Here is a 21,238-nt window from a genome sequence, read left to right on the forward strand (position 1 = left end):
TATGGTGTGATATTTTTTTTTAAAAAGGACATGTTGTCAATGAGTCTGGCCCGATGACTACACTTTATCAAACTTGTATACAGGCTTACTTTTGATATCAGTTTCAATTTTGAATTTTCTACTTTTTTATTCCTTTTGTAAGCTTAAATTTACGTCCGCCAATTCTTTATATACCTAAAGTTGTCAGTGAATTGAGTCATTGACAGACTTATACAATAAAATGCTTTCTTTGGTGATTCATGAGGAATATGAAGGTGGCGACATTACAGAAAAAATAGATAATCCGCGTTAGCATGTTACGTAATTTTCGGCAATGATCGCTATCTTCATAATCCGCATGAATCATCATAGAAACCATTTTATTGTTTATATTTAAATCTCTCTTTTAACAAAGTAATAAATTGATTGTAAAAAGTAATTAAAATTCACTAAATTACTGTTAATGTACATCGTTACGTTAGAAAAAGAAACAGCCAAATCGTCTCTTATGGGAATTTAAGTCTGACATCATCATGATTATTCCGTGCGGTCCGTGATTTTTCTTATAGGTCGCAGTAGGTTTCGATCAATTGATAAACGGGGCGTGTAGATTCAGCCTTGCTGTTTTTATAATGTAATGAAAAACTTTTTAACTCAGATGGGGGCTTAGGAATTTTGAACAATTGAGCAAAGAATATATATTTCGGCTTCTACTAATCCCGATCTTGTCCAGTAAATCGAATAACTCTGTTATTTTGGCTTCTATGTGATCTGCTAGAAACTGTCTTATTTTCACGACCTAATTGAAAATGTTATAAACACTTGATTTCCTACATAAACATATGCCACTGGCTTTGACCGAGTATTGATAGATGGAATGCAACATAATTTGTTTCTTTGGATCTAATTGAAAGGCATTAAAAATTAGTCCTTTGAAAAAGTTTTTTTTAAACCAAAAGATGTTTATAGCAAATTGACAAATACATCATAAATTTGAATTTTAAGACTTGAGAAAAACTGAAAATTTAATTACTTGTCACATTTCAACGTCTTAGTGAAACACAACATACTAAGAGTGAAACGAGGACTCCCTATAAATTGAAAATGGCGAGTGTCGTCCTTTTAATGTATATTGAATCACATTATTAAAACAGAGGTTGTCAGGTGAATACACAGGAATACACATAAAATTACCAAATATAATCAATTTTGTCTTCAGGAACAAATAATAAAGAACTCCACTCTCCGACAACCAAGCCACTGTGTAAGAAATCAAAATAAGAAAGCAATATTATCAGATAATAAAATAAATCAATGCAATCAACTTTTATTTTGAAAAATATTTATTTCTCAAATACATATTGTTGAAATAATTGAATTACAGTACAGTTTAGGAAGCAATCAAAAAGGCCCTAAATCATCAGTTTTCAATAATTATTCATTTTTAGAAATTGAGCTTTTCAAATAACTGAAAACATGCCATGCAACATGTTTAAGTCATGATGAACATGCGTGATTGAAATACATACATGATTTAAAAAATGTGAATGTAAGGTATATTCTAAGCACTGGACTAAAAGTCAAATTTAAAAAGTCTAAATTTTTTCATGGAAAATAAATACTCAAATGATCAATCTCATTGTATGGTTAATAATTCAAATAAATATGAAATTCATAAATCTAATATATATTTCTAAACCATTTGTTTCAAAACAAATACATATTTTGGTTCATTAATCAAATAAATATAATATTTACATGTATATGTTTAAGAAAAACAAGACAATACTCGTCAATAAACTGAAATCTTCATATCAAATCGAATAAATGGCGATACATTTAGGGAAGCTCGGGTCAGTTATTTTAATCATTTTTAACTCAAATATGATATGAATTAATTTTAACAAAATTCAAGGTTAACTTCATCCAGAGCACCTCGAGCCTTTCATAAAAGGCCTGAGATGTTCTGGATGATGCCAACGTATATTGCCAATGTGAATTGCAATTAGTGAGGTAGATTTACAGAGTTGAAATATGAATATAAAATACCCAATGGCCACCCTCGCCTCCTTAAAGGTATAAGAACCAAGCACTATGATGCATCGCTGGCTCAAACATAAATCATATGGATATTTACAATGAAAAAAATGGCAGGTTGACATGTACAGTTGAAAGAGAGTTAACGTAAAAAGTCATTTTGGAGATGAAAAATTCTGTTTCCGTGCATTGGCGTCCACAGGAAAATGTTTTCTATACGAGAGGTCCGTCAGGTTTACATCTGAACAGAGTGAACTGAAAAAATAAATTGAAAATACATGTACATCTTATTTTACTTGCGCTTTGGATTTAGGAGAATGCTGATTCTTTATGAATGATTATTGTGTTAACAACAACAGCTATACATGTAGATTGTATACGTATTTCAGTTGTATTTGAATTATCCAAATTAAAGTTTTAAAGTACACACGTGTGTTAATGCTATCAACCATAACGGACGTTTACTTATGCTCTCCGCTACAATTACCAGAAATACTACTGTGACACATTTATGCCCTAGTTGTGCATAAAAGAAGCAGTCGGATATAAAATTGGATACAGTGAGTGACGCGTGGATTTTCCTGTTACATGAATTTCAATAACAATATACAATGCACGAATCAATGGGCAGCAAATCTTACCTCATCGATGCAGCCATTGAAGTTCTCATACCCCTCGCCCCATCCGAGCTTCAGTCCGCACGGCGCACGCTCCAACACACCTGAAAAACAAGTAAAAAAAATATGTCATCATGGTCTTGAGGTGAATAAAAATGTTATTTATAAGTTGATAATGAAGAACTATTTTTACCAAATGTGCTCTTTTGTTCCGTCTGCGAGTCAGACGTGACCCGGATGTGACCATTATCTATGACGAGGGAGACCGTTCTCCATTCCGACGCTGGCACCTGCCAAATAAATACAAAAACAATTGTATATATCTATGCATCTAAGATTTGCCTCCCCCCCTCCAAAAATCTTAATTGTACTAGAATTCGACAAATGAAAATGCTACTAATAGAATGATGTACTGCATATTTGTCTCGGAGGACATTGTAGACTCCAAAGAGAGTTTGTCGATGTTAAAAAAATTGGTCAAATTGATTAAGACCCCTATTTGCATTAATACCTAAGTTAATCCATTGTAAGAATTAGAATAATGTATTTTTTTTCCTTTTCAAAAGAAAACGATTCTGCTACCTTCACGCAATAATAATGCAAAGTTGCCATTTTTCTACTATTTCTTTGACAGAGCACGTCATGATCCATCAATCAACACCCAACACACACAGAGTCCTTCATAATAGTCTTCAATAATAATTACTACTCCTCTGAAATATGTAATTTAATATTCCAGGTTACAGGGTAGACCTAAATCTAATCAAGTAAGAAAGGTGGGTAGGTGTCCTCCTAATGTCATTTACTACGTTGTTACATTCAGTTCTTATGGGTCTATTAAATAAATGTTCTCTAAATTCAAAAGATTTAGTTTATGTCCACTTAGTCATTCCTAGCAATTTTCTTCTGTTTACTTGTTCAAGTTGACATATTTTAATATAAATGTCGATACTTGATGAGATAGCGTTAATTCGTTACATACTAGAACACCGTTCAACCTTGTAATTTGCATACATTTATATAACAGGCGCCTGAGGACAGAGCCTCCCCCCCCCTTTCTACCTTCCCTCGATTTAGACCCCTTGGGTACTTCACTCTCTTATGATAGAATGTTATGTCATACCATATCCCATTTCCAAAAATTAAAAACTTTTTTTGTTCTTAATCAGCGGTGGAAATTGGAAGGGGGGGGGGGTGTCCTAAATCACCTGTATTTCATTATTTCAATGTTTCATAACCAATGACGTTATTAAACGCGAGGACATCTGTTCTTAAAAATGTTACATGATTAACCGAAATAGGAACCCGGTCAACTTTTCGACTATCTGCCATTTAAAGTTTAACACTGTGCCGGATAATTATGCCAGTGCCAAGGTGGCATTTTTGCACCCAATTAAGATGCAGTTTCGGAAAAATCCATATATACCAAATGTTAGACCACTGTCTAGAGAGTATATAACCACTTCTGATTTTAGTGTGTTTCACCTGAAATTTGAGACATTTATCTTTAAAAATTAATATCTCATAGGAAAATGATAATTCCCATAGGAGAAATTATTCTCCTACAGCAAATTTTGACAATCCTATAGGATTTTCTAAAGATCCTATAGGATTTTCTAAAGATCCTATAGGAATTATATTTCCTATCGGAGAATAATATTTCCAGTAGGAATTTGCTTCAGACAGGTACTAGTAGTTTTCCTATAGGAAATTAAGATTTCCTATCGGATTTTATCAAATCCTATCGTAAGTAAAATTCCTTTAGGAAGTTCTTGTATTCCGTTAGGAAATTACAAATTTTCTATCGGAATATTGTTTTTTCTATGGGAAAAATTATTTTCCTGTAGGAATTTATTTTTAAAAGGTAAATATATCACCTGACAGGTGAGATACAATGATAACAAAGGTGGTTGTTAACTCTTTAAGTCTATCATATGGTATATTTGAATTTTTCGATATATGCAGCTTTAAGACGGGTGCAAAAATGCCACCTTGGCACCGGCAAAATTAACCTGCACAGTGTTGTTTCAAAATGTGTTCAGAAAATTGAAACATTTCTAATGCACAAAGTGCAGATGACTTCTATAAAATGGGTGGTTTTATCATTTATGGCTATATAATAAATGAATATAACTCAACTGTAGCAAGCGCTTGTCGGGCAAAGAGAACTTTTATCTTATTTGTAACACCTATACAGCAATGTGCAAATCTGACACGCACTTTCAGAAAATTTTATAACCTCTCCTTCCTTAATATTTTGAAAACGTCTATTAATTAAATTATCTCTTTATTACTCGAGTAAATCTCGTTATCAATTTATCAAGGCTTATTATAACCCCCGTACATTTCTTTTTTTTTTCTTGATAAAAGCTCTCGATAATACAGGCACTTGACGTTGAAATATTTTTTTTAGTAAATCAAATCCCCGTACTATAATACTAAAACAAGACATTAACTTTCTATTAAAAAATATATTTGAATGTCAGGTGCTCATTATTTTTTACGGGGTTTCATTTACTCCCCTTTCTTACTGTTAACTATAATATAAGTCATTTCAATGGTTGGATAACTTAATTACTCTTTTCTTATATATTTTTCACTAAACATTTCGTTAATCATTTGTGGGGTCGCATAACCTCCCCTGTCTTACCGAGGACTTCACGTGTAGTGTGTGCTGCTCTCCGGAGGTCGTTACCACGGAAACAAAGTTCCCGTCAGCTGTGCTGCCCAGAATCAAAGACGGCTTCCTCTCACAGTCCCCGTTGTATACTAAGACCTCGTTCTTTGGACTTGACGACATATGTCGGTATGTCAGCTTCACGTAAAGGTATGAACCTAACTCCATGTTGGCGAATTTTGGCATAGCCAGCGCTGACCGACCAATGAAACACGCCGAACCGCTGGTTGCCAGGGAAACGTTGTCAGCACGGACATGCGTCCGAGATGAAGATTCGTCTTTTAGGTTGTGTGTAAATGAGAGATACACATCCGGTGAACATACTAAAAAATTCCAGAAAAATATACTCTTGAGGTGATTATTATTTTGACAAAATATTGAACTTATACATAAATTATTCAAACCAATAGCTAAATATATAATGTACTTATTCAGACATGGATCTTTCCAGAAGCTTCAGATTGCTACGCCACGGTCGTTAAGTTAGTACATACATGTATCTACGTAATATCAACGTAGAGTATCAATCACAGCTTATTCTCTGTATGCATACTCGTGCTACCAAAGAAAGTGTTTCGCTGTTTTCACTGGCAACCAGAAGGCGTTCGGTAATGTATATGGAAATTGTAAAAAGTAGCGCAACCAGACGTTTTGTATACTTAAGGTACTTCACTACACCCAGACTTATACTTTTTAAGACACTACGTCACAAGATGGCGATTTAAATGTTTTGTTAAACTATTAATACCGTTCGGATTGAGTTGTATATTGTCGTAGCTCAGTGGCTAAAGTATTGGGCTTCTGAACCACAGATCATGAGTTCGAATCCGCTTGGAGCTTTTGTTCATGTTAACTGAATTACATTTTTGAAAATGTAATTTTTATCAAAAATTGCACATTTTTTGCCTTTTTGACTTAAATACTTCTTATCCACTGTGATATCTCTCATAATCAATTAATTTTCTGCTGATTTGAGAAAATATTTCAAGGTGTAGTTAGCCACCTTAACGCTTTGAAGCCTTGCATAAGGGGGTAAGTATTTGTTTGTTCATGACTATTAATGAACAATCATTAATAAAAGCGTAAAATTTTATTATATTTGACGTTTCCTATACATTTTCAAATACATTTTTGAAAACAAATGAATTCAACAAAAGAGGAAAATCGGGTACTGAGTACTGGATACAATTACAATGTAGTAATGTTTGTATTTGAGTCATCCAACACAGGAGTCTATTTTATACACGCATGTGATATTTCTTTTTAACCAGAATAAAAGTTATTTCGGTTTTTTAAAATCGACAATAAATGAAAATGTCTGAAGTTTATTTTTTTTTGGAATCAAATATGTGTACGGAATGTGTTCGGATATAAAAATAATCAGTTCAAAACTAGCGCAAATTTTTGTGCGCCGTAAATTGCATTTTTTTTTCTACTTTGTGGGGCATTGTAGCTCCCAGGTCGTCTATCCAATTTTTTTTCAGACCGGGAGCTACAGACCTGTAGCTAAGGACTCTCTGATATAATTTATAAACGTATATAAATATAAACATGTGTATATATAGATATAGGGCCGGCATCATTTTGCTCATATGTATTTGAGGGATTTTCATGCAATGCAATAACTCGATTTTTTTCATTTCTAATCCGTGTAATTAAGTTAAAAAAAACCCAACAGGTTTGTGGTTGTTCTTTTGATGCTTGTGTAAATTTGTTTCTTGTAATGTAGTGTACAAAATTTTCAGCTGACAACAACTGCTTTGTTCTAATATACTTATTATCATAGAAATACAAAGGAAAAAAAGACAACTCAACACGATTGAGGACAAAACGTGCACGTGTGGGATTAGAACCTGACTGCTGGTTGGGACAAGCAACCACAAATATTGACCTCAACCAAAAAAAATCGCATTCACATATCCTACAAGTCAGCGCCGCATGGATACAGACAAATTTTATTATGTATTTATATCGATGAAGTACGAACTCTGTAACGATTCTGTCGGGCAAAATGTCATTAATGTATAATAGGTAATAATGGGCAATAACAGCTGGCCATATGCGTGGGTGAAAGGTAGACTACTGCAAAAGTAGAGCAATGAATAAGAATATTATTATATCAGTGGTGGGTTTTATAAGCATCTGTTTTATTTATGTTTTCGTTTCACCCACTCACCGTGCTTTATTTTGTTTAGAGCTGCTGGGTCCCCTGATACTCGACAGTCACACACTTCCGGGTGGAACTCGGTCCCCGGTGAACACTCCTGAAGCATCCACTCCTGCTGGATCCGCCCCGCCACCCCAGCGTGTGACTGGTAATAGACGTGTCGTTCATATTTGTTTCGACTTCCAGGAACTGCACGTCTGTCACATTCTCCTAAAAGTATATATTTTTTTAACAATGTCAATGTATTCCCCAACAATTTATGACTATACAATATAACTATAGATCATATTTCAACAAGATTGGCCGAGTTATCTATCCAACGTGATTTGATGTATTATTATAAAAAATTAAGATTAATTAAAAATAAACATTAAAATTCAGTTTCTTAATAATATAAACGATTGAAATCATTAAAAATGCTTAAATTAGCTCAATGATTACAATTGAAAATTGATTAGTTTATCGAATAATTCACCGTATTTAATTTGGAAAGGAGTTAAATGGACATGTACCACACATATTTATTATGTTTTCCGCTTAACACAGATGTAATTACATATTGTAAATGTTGGTTCACATGTATGATGATGTAAACATTTAGTATATGAGTTCGATATATTAATGACAACAGATCTGGTATCTCCAAATCCCATAAAATTTAATTCATAATGGCGACATCATGAAAGAATAAGTACAGAAAAACTCAACATCAAAGGTTATGGATTGACGAAAATGTTAGAATTTCGACGTAAACTCGCATGAAGCAGTCGGCGCTGCGCATTTTGTTACGGATTGAGCGTTAAATACACATACACACATGTAGAAGGCATATTTACAAAATTATAATTCTTTCCGAAATTTATTCAACGTTTTGTGAATATTGTTAAAAACATGAACACTGTTACGTTTTTATTAGGACTTCTTGGGGGTTAAAAGAACGAAACAATGAAGAAAAAACTGACCCAATAAAGATGTAACAAAATTTCCTGAAACAATAAACGATTCATGATATAAATCTTATTTTACAATGTTTACGTTTAAGTCTGACAGAAAAAAGAAGTATTAACAGAAACATGACGCTTATATCATGAGTAAACTTAAGTTACAAATAGAGAATATCAATCAATGTCTAATATGTTATATCTGTAATCATTACCTTGCCAAAACACTGGCTGTATTTCACTGTCACCGAGCGGGCACCTGCTCTTACATGACCCATCGTTACTGACACAGCCCTGCCCCTCCTTGAACGATGTCCCGGAGGGACAACATTTGGGGACAGAGTATCCCTCTTGACACTCCCAATAAGACAGGCAATTCTCTTCATGGGGATATTGATGCTTTCCCTTCTTCCTCAGACATATATCTACATTTTCAAATTTCATTTTGGATGTAGAATATGAACTCATTTTGAAATGCATTCATCAAAGCTTTGAAGGTTATTGGTCATAAATGTAAAACTCACCATACGGGCACAGAACATCTTTCGGCAGACGACAAGTCAGAGCTTTTTGGCTCCAGAATAATCCATGAGGACATCGTTGTTCTATAGGGACCAGTTTCCCGCCCTCTCCGGGGTAGCAGACGATAAATCGTTCACAGCTACTTGGATGGTTGGCATATCCCAGACCTCCGTCTATAATGCAGCCTTGACACAAATCTAAAAGTTTTTTTTTCATAAATTACACATTTTTTTTTCAAATACATGTATTACGCCATGCTTTTAATCTCTCTTGAAACTTATGCTTCTCTCAACTTAAATTAGAGAATTTATCTCATTTTGTTCATATTTACATTAATAATGTGTAAAATGTATTTCATTTTTTTTTATAAATTGTAAAAATATAAGAAAAATATAAATTATTCATGATCAACAAATATATATATCCTATGTTTATCGAAAATACTCAACAAATGTAAACAAGTAGTTCTAAAATGTTCTGAAAAAGGATTTTGAAATAATACTATTATAATATTACATCAGGTTTTTATTAGACAGACGTCACACAGACTCTGTTTGTATCTATTTATGTAAGCTATGGTTGACAGGGGTCTTCTTGTCATCAAAAATACAAAAGTTGGTCATTAGATCGCGACAGCCTTCGAATGTTCATTAATCAAACACCGGGCCACTAATCCGTGATTAATTACTTGTACATGACACGCTCTGTCCCGTTTTTATGAACGCACCTGGAAAGACCTTGCCTCATAAACCCCCATATACAGAATAGTCATATAGAGATAGAGACCTAATTACCTGGATAAAAATGATAAGCAATAAATATTACAGAAAATATGATTGATCTTCTAAATAGTTTTTTTTCAGAAACTTCTTGGGTTAATGATAACACACGCTGTAATCAATCATACATGTACAGTCATGTACATTTACAAAATGAGTAGCCATGCAATTAATATCATCAAAATACTGCGGTGTCATATTCTTCAAAGTCTTAACTTTTAGATTCAAATATATATAATTAAATCAATTTCATTTACATGCACCAAAAAACTCGACCTAATGCTACGAGATACGAGGGGAAACTAATATATTCATAAAACTTTTGTTACTAAAGAGACCTCAGTCCTACAGTTAGGAGTTACTGGACGGTCATACCTTTTGTGAGGTTCATTTTGAGTGGTTTCTGGTGGTTCAGCTCAATGCTGTCGAATTTCAGGACAGGTACAGGAGGAAGAGTAATGACCGGATCAGCCGGGAACAACACCTCGGCATCCGGCTTTTGTATCAGTGGGGGGACTGTTTTTGCGGTCAGGAACACCATCGATTCCTTAGATTTGGAATTCAACACTTTCGTATTACTTTTGGTGAATGAGATATCCGAAGTCATGTTAGTTTTTGTTTCTATTGCAGTGGGTTTTCTTGAACCGCTAATTCTGTCAAAGATCAGACCAAGTTTGCGGGGATCAGAAAGATCTACCGTGTTTGGTGTTGTTTCTTGTGTTTTATTATCGATGTATCGAACAAAAACTGGATTTTTTAGTAGTTTTACTAAGTCTTTTGGCACGCTATCGTTGCTTGGTTTCCGAGAAAGACTTTTCGAAGATTTCACATCTTCTAAATACATTACAATATCGTTCCGACTTTTTTCGCCGATAATTTCTGGCGGAATGAATAACTCATTCTTATTTGGTCCCAGTGTTTTCTTTTTTCTTCGAAGTACAGTGATAATTTCTTTGATCGAAGCATCATTTTGCAAAAATCGGATGACCCCATTTTCCTTTTTGGGTTGTTTTGCCCTAACATTGATTGTTTTCCTTCCATCCGACGCCATTGGTTTATCTTTTTGTAGCAGATCAACAACTCCACCAACTTCATTATTGAATTTCTTGACTGTAAAACCGACAGGAAGATTGGTAGTTGGGTCAATAAATGGGCTGAATTCTTGTCCACTAAATATATCAAAGCCATTGCCCGTCTGAAAGACTGGTTCTCCCATCTTAGTATTGATGGCGCCTGGGAATATTGGGATCGGATAAATCTTGGTATTTCCATTAATGATTCCAATTACACCATTCCTGTCCGAGCTTGATCCGGTGTTAGGACCATTTGGAGATAAGTTGAAAAATGTCCTGTATGTAAAAGGGTTTTGTTTCGCAAGCAATCGTGGATTGAATGGAATCTTCTTGAATTTGTTTGACTGAATAGGCATGTTAACGTTCTCTCGCAAAAACATTCTATTCCTTAAAGAGTTGTCAGTCAGTCCTGAATTTATCCTACCAACTGAGGCAGATTGAGGGGGAATAACTCTGGCGTGTCCATTTAATTGTTCAAACGTATTTGTTATTCCTATTTCAGATTGTCTTATGGGATTTTCGAGTACAACCGCGTTATTTCCCATTCCTGAAAGAAGATTTTGTACGTTTCCAGTGTGTCTTGGAGAATTCAATTCTAAGTGTACCGAATTTAATGCTGGTTGTCCGATTCCAATCAATGTTTCAGATTTTGGTGCGGTGTTACCGAATTCTGACAACGGATTCGGTGGATTATTTGTTTGTCTTTGTAACTTGTGCATCGTGCCTGTACTTGTTTCGGGTTTCCTGTTTGAATATCTGAGTTTTACTGCTGTTTTTCCCATTCCCGTCATAGGATTCGGTAAATTACCAATTTGTTTTATTAGTTTTGTTGAGCTTGCTACAGGCTGATGTGTTATATGAAATCTGTTCATTGTTACTGCAGCATTTTTAATATTCGATACAGTATTAGGTATACCATTGCTCTGTGTTTGTAAATCTAGTTGTAATTTCACTGAGGTCTCAGCTGGACTTCTCATCCCTTGGTCGTGTTTGACAGCAGTGTGATCGTGGATTGCCTTAGGGTTTGAAATAGGACCGCTTTGGCCTTGCACATTTGTTTGGGATTTTGGTGAGCCTAGTAAAGCATTGACATTTGCTACTGTTTTTGCTGTACCTGCTAACGGATTTGGTATGGAACCTATCAGTCTTTGCAAATTCGTTTGTAGTTTCATTGAGTTTGATGCAGGTATGTCAAATAGTGTATTGAACTTTACGGCAGGAGTTTCAATCCCTGATACAGAATTTGGTAAATGATCAGTCTTTCCTACTGAATTTGCTGCGCTAGACGTTGGCAATCCTTTAAGTTGATTGAGATCAATTGCCGTGGTTGCTTTAATTCCAGCCATAGGATTTGGTGAATGACCCATTTTTCCATGCACATTTGTTTGTAAATTTGTTGAGGGAACTTGAAGTCTTCCTACCAATGTATTCAAGTTTACAGTAGGGTTATTCGCCCCGACTAAAGGATTCGGTATATGTCCTATACGTCCTTGCAGGTTTGTTTGTGAATTCTTGGAATTTGACGAGGAACCTTCTTTCAATAAATTGAGTTTTATAGCAGTGTTTTCCGTTCCTGAGAAAGGGTTTGGTATGCTACTAGTCAGACCTTGCAGATTTGTTTGTAATGCAGTTGAGCCTGCTGGAGATCTTCCCATCAATGCATCGAGTTTAACATCTGTTTTTGCCATTCCTGCTGAAGGGTTTGGTATACTTCCTGTTTGTCCTTGCAAATTTGTTTGTAAACTTGATGTGCTTATTGCAGGACCTCCTATTAATGAATTCATATCTAAGACAGTGTTTTCGATCCCGGATAGTAGATTTGGTTTACTTCCAATCATTCCTTGAATACTTGTCAGTAAACCAGATGAGTTTGTTGAAGGTTTTCCCGTCAAAACCTTATGATTTAAAGCAGCGTTATCGATCCCGGATAGTGGATTTGGTTTACTTCCAATCATTCCTTGAATACTTGTCAGTAAACCAGATGAGCTTGTTGTAGGTCTTCCCGTCAAAACATTGAGATTTAAAGCAGTGTTATCGATCCTGGGTAATGGATTTGGTACACCTACAACTTGTCCCTTAAGATTTGCCAGTAAACCGGAAGAGCTTGTTGTAGGTCTTCCCGTCAAACCATTATGATTTAAAGCAGTGTTATCGATCCTGGGTAATGGATTTGGTACACCTACAACTTGTCCCTTAAGATTTGCCAGTAAACCGGAAGAGCTTGTTGTAGGTCTTCCCGTCAAAACATTAAGATTTAATGCAGCGTTTTCGACCCTGGATAATGGATTCGGTTTACCTCCAGTCTGTCCAATAAGATTAGCCTGTAAACTAGATGAGCTTGTTGTAGGTCTTCCTGTCAAAACATTGAGGTTTAAAGCTGAGTGTTCGAGTCCGGACAGTGGATTTGGTATAGTCCCAGTATGTCCTAGTGAAGTTTGTAAATTGGATGAGCCTGAAGCAAGTTTTCCTGACAAAGAATTGACATCTAAGGCAGTGTTTTTCACACCGGCTAGTGAATTTGGTAGAGTTCCATTTTGTACGTGCAAACCCGTTTGTATATTGGTCGAGCTTCTTGCATGTCCTCCTTTCAATGGATTTATATTTGAGGCAGTGTGTTCGACCCCGGCAATGGGATTTGTTATAACACCAGTTTGTCCAAGCAAATTTGATTTTAAATTTGTTAAGTTATTCGCAGATCCCCCAAGCAATGAGTTCATCAGGGCAGGGTTTTCCATTCCATGTAAAGAATTTGGTAGATTGCTAGCCTGTCCGTTAATCATAGTTTGTATAAGTTTCTTTGTATTGGTTCCAGTTAATCCATTTGTTGTCTTTAGTGTCTTTTGATTGTTTCTTAGCACTGATAAGGGATCTAATACTTCAGCAACATTCCCAATCAACATATTTTGTAACTTTGTGTTTCTTGTTTTGGTTTGCACAATGGGTATTTCAAATGCACCTATATTGTTTCCGATCATTTTAGAACTGCCCTTTATGTTTGCATTGATTTTCCCAATGTGTGTGATTGTTTTTGCGAGTGTGGTTGCATTTTTTCCCGTCTCTGTTTGTACAACAATGTTTCCTGTTCCCTTTCCAGTGTGCAAAGTTGTCTCTATAGGTGTCATTGAATTTGTTGATCCAGCTATTCCTGCTAACGGATTTGGTAGTTGATGGTTCAAATTTTGTGTTTCTGGTCGCTTGACAGACACTCCTTGAAACTTTAGGGTCATCTTGTTTTGTTTATTTAAAAAAGGGTCCTTTTGAATGACACTAATTGTTTCAGTAGGATTAAGCTTTGACATACGCTGTTCAGCTAATTTAGTGATGAAAGATTTTGCTACATTCACGTCTGCAAAACCACTGGATGCAAGAGGGACTGAGCTTTCAGAAATTTGAGGTATACCTGTATTGACCAAATGTAAAGTTTCAGGCAACATGATTTCAGCTCTTCTCGGGGGTGAATTGTTTGATGGAAAGCCGACAGGGCCTTTGTGGGTACCTGAAAAGTGTAAACGGTGGTTTTTGCCTTGTGATTGTCTTCTCAATGATAATGGGCCAGGGATGTCTGGAATAGGTCTACCAAGAATATCTGTCTTTAAATCGAAATGAGAGTCTAACGGTATATTTGATATGATATTATGAAGATCCACATAATGGTTTTTGAACGTTTTCTGTATGTTTTGTTTTGATTGTATATGTGTCGGATGATTTTCATTGAGTCTTTGGCCATTTGTCAACATTTGAAATAAATCTAAATTCGGTATCCAATTAGGATTGAAAGTTTGCTTTATTCTACTGCTTTTATCCACAAAGTCTTTGTTGGACAGAACTCGTAAGCTCTGGAGTTTAGGGTCGATGGAGTTTCTATTTGGAAGTCCGTTCAAAGTAGCATTGTCAAAGAACGTGTTGATATTTTCAAAAGGTTGCGAGGTTTTATCTTTTGAATGCTTTACTACTCTGCTATGTGGAAAATGTTGAGGTTGGGTCTGAGTATTGTCAAAGCCAAAAACTACTCCGTTGTTTTGACGTTGAACATTGTTATCGATATGTCGGTGATTCACGCCTATAAAATGTGATTGCGGGGCGTGATCTTGTGCTTCTAAGGGAACTACGTCATGAAGTGGATCAACAGGAACTGGATGGTCAATTAAAATATCGTCAAATTGATGAGAACGAGCATTCAGATATGTAGAAAGTTCATTACTTTGAATTGTGTCTTGTCTAAGAGGAATAGGTTTAATTGAAATGCCACGCTGTCTTGCAAGACGGATATGGGAAAGTAGGGAAGGATGACGACGAAGGATAACGGGGTTGAAGACGAAACGACCGGAAGTCGCTACATAAATGGAGATGGGAACGAGGTAGCCCTTGTTGCCAGGCATGGGAATCGCCCTGTCTATTCCTTGAGGTAATACTACATGGTATTCATAAATGACTGGCATTTGAACAACAATTCCATTCTTCAAATTATAGTTCAAGTAGTATATTGGTATATTTCCACTGCTTTGAGACGTCTTCGTGTCTGAGATCAAAGTCTGTGTTACATGGTTTATAACATCGTTCTTTATATTTTTAATTTTCGAAACATTTTCTTTGTATTGTCTCTGTCTGAATTCAGACGGCAAGTTCTTTTTTGTAGATTTAGCATTCTTTACAAACGAGGCACTTGTTCTCTTGGGTGGTGATATATGTTTCACCCGACTTCCTTTACGTTGGTTTGTTGCAACAATTGAAGATCCAACATTACGAATTAACTTTTTATCCGAATTGTCCGATTTCGGTTTTGTTTGTCTATCATGAACTTTCGCAGATGAAAGAATTTGTGTTTTCACTTGCACGCGTTTTTGTGGTACCTTTGAAACAGTTTTCTTTGGTATTTTCACACTGTTTATGCGCATGTTTGTGAAATCCTTTCTTGGTCGTTGTCTAAGATTATTTCGCCTAGATTTCGTGTTGGTAGGCACATGCTGTGTCCTTTTTAATGAATTTGATGTGGTCTTTCTTCGAATAGATTTGAATTTGACTGGATTAGAATTTTGTTTGTATCTTCTCTTGATAGAAGTCACTTTAACACTGTTTGATATTGACTCTGACGGCTCCGGATAACTCCCCTTTCTCCTTGCGTTAAGGGACGGAGTTTGTCTGTACCTAGACTGTTTCGTTGATGATTTTGTTGCATAACCGTAGTTTTTACTTCTTTGAGATCCATAGTTACTCACACGACGATACCCTGCAATGTGAAAACGTACTGAGTAATAATAATCTATAGACATGTATAATGTAGTGTAAGTATACATTGTTTATGTGTTTTCAAACATTTCAAACACAATAATCTTACCCGTTTTCTGGTATGATGGACTATTATATTTTTGTTGACGATACCGCTGTTCGTTTCGTAACGTTTGTGCTAGAGAAAATGGTAAATAAAAAAGAAATGGAAAATGGATATTAATAACGGAATTCCACTTCTGCATTTTTTATAAAATTGTTTTTTTTAAGGTAACGGTGTGAAAATACACCAATGAATTTACTACAGATGTATGCTAACGTTATTATAGAATACGCCAAGAATATTTCTTATAAGATATTTTTAAAATGTTGTACATGAATTTAAAAGTTAATGGAAAATACGATGGACAGTCTGTTGGCCCCATTGCCTTCTAAACTAAAAAAATGTTGTGCAATAAATCAATTAATCAATAAATCAATTAAGTACTATCTACTTTAATTGTAAATCGTATCTATTTTCATTGGAAACCCCGGATCTATTGATAAATCCAGAAATATCGATCCCTTAATCTAAATTTCCCGCCGTTATGGACCTGCCATTGAAAGTTAATTTATGACGTTACACCATCTATTCCGATTTGTTTTATCAACATAGCATCAGTTTTTTGCAAATCTTTGCGTAGTTGTGGAAATTGTCAACAGATATCAAGTATCGTAGAATATGTCTGCCGTCGTTATTTCGACAGGGTATTTCCGATTTTAGAGACTGTATTTTAACCATCCATTTTTTTTTACAATTGTAACAAACTTAAAGTGTATTCTGTTAGCGTAAAACTTGACTCGGAATAAAAATTTACTCGGTCATTTTTCAACATTGAATGATTGCAGATTAACAGCTGTCATTTATTTATTAGAAATGCATTTATGTATGCATACATGTATTTATTCTTAAGATTGACATGCGAACTTAAAACATTATCAATTTTGTTCAGTCGATTACTTGAGTAACAGCAAGGCATAAACCAGCGTTTTATTTAGAGCATTGTGTACATTGTATATGAAAACTAAACCGGAATAGATTGTGTGAAGAAATAATAAATTTTCGGTTTTTAATGCAAAAGAGTTCTACATCATGCCAGCTTCCTGTAAATACAATTTCTCTAACTTCAAACGTCCATTAAAGCTTAATTATGTAGTTTACTATCAAAACAGCATGGCCATATGTGATAATTTAAACCATTTTTTTTTACTTTCCTTCCCCTTTAACAAAAATCACAAAAACATATTATTATATATCATAATCTTATATAAATCCCTTATTTATACCTGATACATTTTTCATTATTGATGTAAAAACTGAAGAAGAAAAAATGTTAGAACACTGTATTTGAAAGTCCTGTGCAAACTAGGCATAAAATAATCAATGTCCGTTACCTTATCAAATACCGGCATTTTCTGTTCAGTCCTACTCATTTGGTACATTGTATATATTCTTATTAAGAGTTAACAAAGGCCATATTATTACAAGTAATTAATATGTTACATAAAGAAACCCCTGAGGGAGGTGTCAGGCAATAAGGAAGTCGGCCGAGAAGTCTTACAAATATCACCTCCCAAAAATAGTTTTATTTTTCTGTGATGTAACAGTCTTACATGTAGTTTGTTTCTATGGAATGTCAGTTTCATGTATCTGTGTACACATGTATATGATGAAATATCATACTGATTAGCGAGGTATCATTAATAAACACCTATCACCATGATTTTGGATTTTATGATCGGTAGAAAATGTGCGTATACAGAGTAACGGTATAGCATGCGTTTTATTTGACGTTAGGATTTGCTTTATGGTGGCAATATACAATCTTTACAGACGTATAACGCCAAACGCTCTCAACAACACAACTGTAAACAACAAAAACGCATATTAAACTTCGTGTATTTGATTCTCTAATCGGCATTGTCTGAACGGATTTGACAGGAAAAAGGAAAATTGAAGGATTTATCATTCATATTTATTTGTTTTTCTAACCAATATTGCATCAATTTAATTTTTTTAGGGTCCTTTTGAGCTGACTTTTATTTATTTATGTAGCAGACTGTCTTTTAGACACAACAAGTACCAATTATTCAAAACCACACGGCGCCATGTGGTCAACTTAATTAAAGGTGATGAATGATTATACAGAGCCATTTTAACAAGAGCTTGGACTTTGGGTATTTTGTCTAACAAAAATGAGACTAGTCCAAAATATTTGACGTTTTCCCGGCATTTTAAATGGTTTTGATACTTTATATACCAGGAAAAAGTCAGAACCGGCGCCATCACGATAACTGGAAATTCGCCGCCTCCAACTGGAGGCGGCTTTCTCGGATCGATTTTAAATATTTACGAGTTGAATAAAATGTTTCACTCACAACTAATTAATAAAATCGATTTGACTGCTCGCTAATATCGCTTTTACGGGTCCTTACATCCCATAAACAGGCTGTTGAACACATTCTATCAAACTGTCGAGAATTGTTTTGATTTCGTGCATTTTTGAAATCTCGCGAGAAAATAGGTCAACAACACTATTTATCAGTGTCGTCATCAAAATATGCAGTTAAATTATATTTTGAGCTGTATTTTTTAAAGATTTATTATATAATATTATATGTATCTATTTAAAATTGAGCCTAGAGTACCACTTCTAGTTCGAGGCGGCGAATTTCCAGTTTTCGTAATAGCGCCGGTTCTGACGTTTTCCTGGCATATAAAATATCCAAATCGTTAAAAAAGCCAGGAAAACGTCAGATATTTCGCACTAAAATGAAACCAGCGTCAATATAACTTGTTTTGATGCAAGAAATATAGATAGTTACGTCCTGCAAAAACCCCAAGGTCTTGTTAAAATGGTTCTATCTTAACGATTGTAATATTACATGTATATATCGGTTTTTTTAAGAGAATGAGAGAGAGAGAGAGAGAGAGAGAGAGGGGATGCATAGCAAAACATTTTAATGATATAGAATCGATCGGAAGTGAGCAAACAAATGATATTTTTTTTAGAAACGATACAAAAATAAATAAAGAAAAGTGTTTAAAGTCGGGTATCTTACCATATTTCTTCGGCACACAGGAGCAAATCCGATCATAATTCACGAAAACGTAGTTATACGGGCAACATTTGAATTTATGGGGATATCGGTCCGCATTATCTCTGTAGCAATGTGGACGAGCTAAAATCGGCACTTTCGTACAAACTAAATTCGTCAACACCGCACCAACTTGTAACATAGGCAATGCCATGGCTTACAGCAACGAAAATAATCCAAAACAGAATAAAGTTCCATTATTCATTTTACTAGAAATTCTCGATTTGCAGCCCTGGTAGATGTAAGTTGATACATGGGATAAGCGGCTTTCCCACTGAGGTAGGTCCATTGATGGAATAGGTCCCCATGCCTCCATGTAAATAATGGATCTAACGAGAGCGATGCGTTTGTCCATCGCAAGTGAAGGGTGATTTGTGCTGGATACGCTTCATTAATTAATTCCACAAAAATCCACAAAAATGTCACTCGAAGTGTCGGGGGGCTTGCTGATCAACTGGACAGTGTTGTCAATCGAATGTCGTTTCCCGCGCTCCAAAATGTCGTCTGCCAACCAGTCTGCCATAAAACAGGCCAAAGTGAAGAAAAACGTAAGGTACGGGAGGTGCCTATAGAGGGTAAGAGAAACAAGACAAAAAGGAACGCACTGAAGTTTCTGCCTTGCCGGAACGTCTGTGTAATTTGAATACCAATAAAAACAACGAATCTCCATGTTCCAAAAAATAATGCAACAATATGAATCACGAAAACAATGTGAAAAAAAATTATTTTATATAATTGTATTAAAAAACAGAGATAATTAAATCATAAGAAGGAAAATAAAACACCCATATATATTTACCGGGGAAAAATTGATAAGGGCCAGACCTGATATACAAACATCTGTACGTACAGTCGTACATCATGATCAGAAAGGCGTAGCTATATTTTTGCTTTTTTCGCAAATTGTATCTTATTTGTTGTTTTTATAATTCAATTTTTCGTATTCCATGTATGGAATATACTGCCACCCGGTAAATGTAAATATATCAACATGGTACAAATTAAAAATAAATAAAATACGATCATTGAGGACTAATTTTTACGTCTTAATGATAATGACACTAAAAGTAATTAGGTCAGATAATCATGTATGGGTCATTGAGAGACAATAAAAGATACGATAATGGCGCTGTGACATTGCGTCTATTTGTTCTCCACGTTCCTTCTACATTGGTCATTGATAGATGATCGTTTAATGTACCGCTTCTTATGCGGAGACAGTTGGGTCAAGAGGTTGATCCGACGTTCTAAGCACAGTCAGGTACCTTTCAAATCCATCATCAGCACTTTTTTCCGGATAACTCTAAAGTGTATGTTCATAAATGTACGTTGTTACTTTCGTTTTTAAGGAAAGGGTATAGGGTTACTAACTTAAGTATTTAACAACTCTTTAACCAGAGGCTCATTTTTCAGAGTCTATTTATCACAAAATAATATGAAATGATTTGTTGCATTCATTTAACGATGTTAATGTACATTCTGAGCAATTTTTTTCCGGGTTTTTAATATTTAATATAAAAAAAGTTGTTTGTAGTAAACAATTTGTACTCATATACAAATCTAAAGATATACTTAATGCGATACAGTATGTCTTATTTTTTTTTTTGGATATTTTGCCATATAAATCTGAAATTTGTTGTTGAACTAAAATATCCACATAGTAATTTTTCATTAAAAAAATTGTCCACGTGCTCAATTCATCTTAACAAACGCTGTATATTCCTTTCCAGGGTCTATAAGCCTAATATACAAGGAAAGATTGGCTCATTTGTCTATGCAAGCATTGTGGCTTTGGAAATCCCTGATCTATCAACATAAACCAGCAACACGTACGTTGCCATTAATTCGCGCCTCTTTGTCCTACTTATTTTGGCCCATTATAAAATACTGATTGTATCGTAATATGTGCATATGTTACAGTAAAGTATAGACTTTATTCTTGTAACCACGTAGTTGAATGCCGCCTACACGTTATGAAGACTGACGTTCATTTTAAAATATATATAATGTGAACAAACAATAACTTCTTCAATTGTATTTAAAAAAAACGTAAGCAAATGATTTAATACAATCAACCTAAAA

The 21,238-nt window shown here is 34.9% G+C and overlaps 1 protein-coding gene across 2 annotated transcripts; it reads right to left on the reverse strand.

The window, feature by feature from the left end:
• Positions 1-1,325: 1,325 nt before the first annotated feature.
• Positions 1,326-19,635, reverse strand: LOC105335381 (uncharacterized). 2 transcript variants are annotated; one of them, XM_011439221.4, is made up of 11 exons: positions 19,121-19,635; positions 16,128-16,196; positions 10,095-16,019; positions 8,943-9,137; positions 8,634-8,843; positions 8,440-8,463; positions 7,487-7,687; positions 5,284-5,633; positions 2,827-2,923; positions 2,658-2,737; positions 1,326-2,271 (listed from the first exon to the last, which is right to left on the reverse strand). In XM_011439221.4, exons 1-11 carry the CDS (start codon positions 19,308-19,310, stop codon positions 2,230-2,232), a joined length of 7,383 nt encoding a protein of 2,460 aa, XP_011437523.3. In that variant the 5' UTR covers positions 19,311-19,635; the 3' UTR covers positions 1,326-2,229. The 2 variants fall into 2 exon arrangements, with proteins under 2 accessions (XP_011437523.3, XP_011437524.3); XM_011439222.4 differs by lacking the exon at positions 8,440-8,463 and having other exon boundaries at positions 1,328-2,271; positions 19,121-19,632.
• Between the last annotated feature and the right edge of the window lie 1,603 nt (positions 19,636-21,238).

The sequence above is a fragment of the Magallana gigas genome, chromosome 5 (assembly GCF_963853765.1).
Source record: "Magallana gigas chromosome 5, xbMagGiga1.1, whole genome shotgun sequence".
Taxonomy (NCBI): Eukaryota; Metazoa; Mollusca; class Bivalvia; order Ostreida; family Ostreidae; genus Magallana; species Magallana gigas.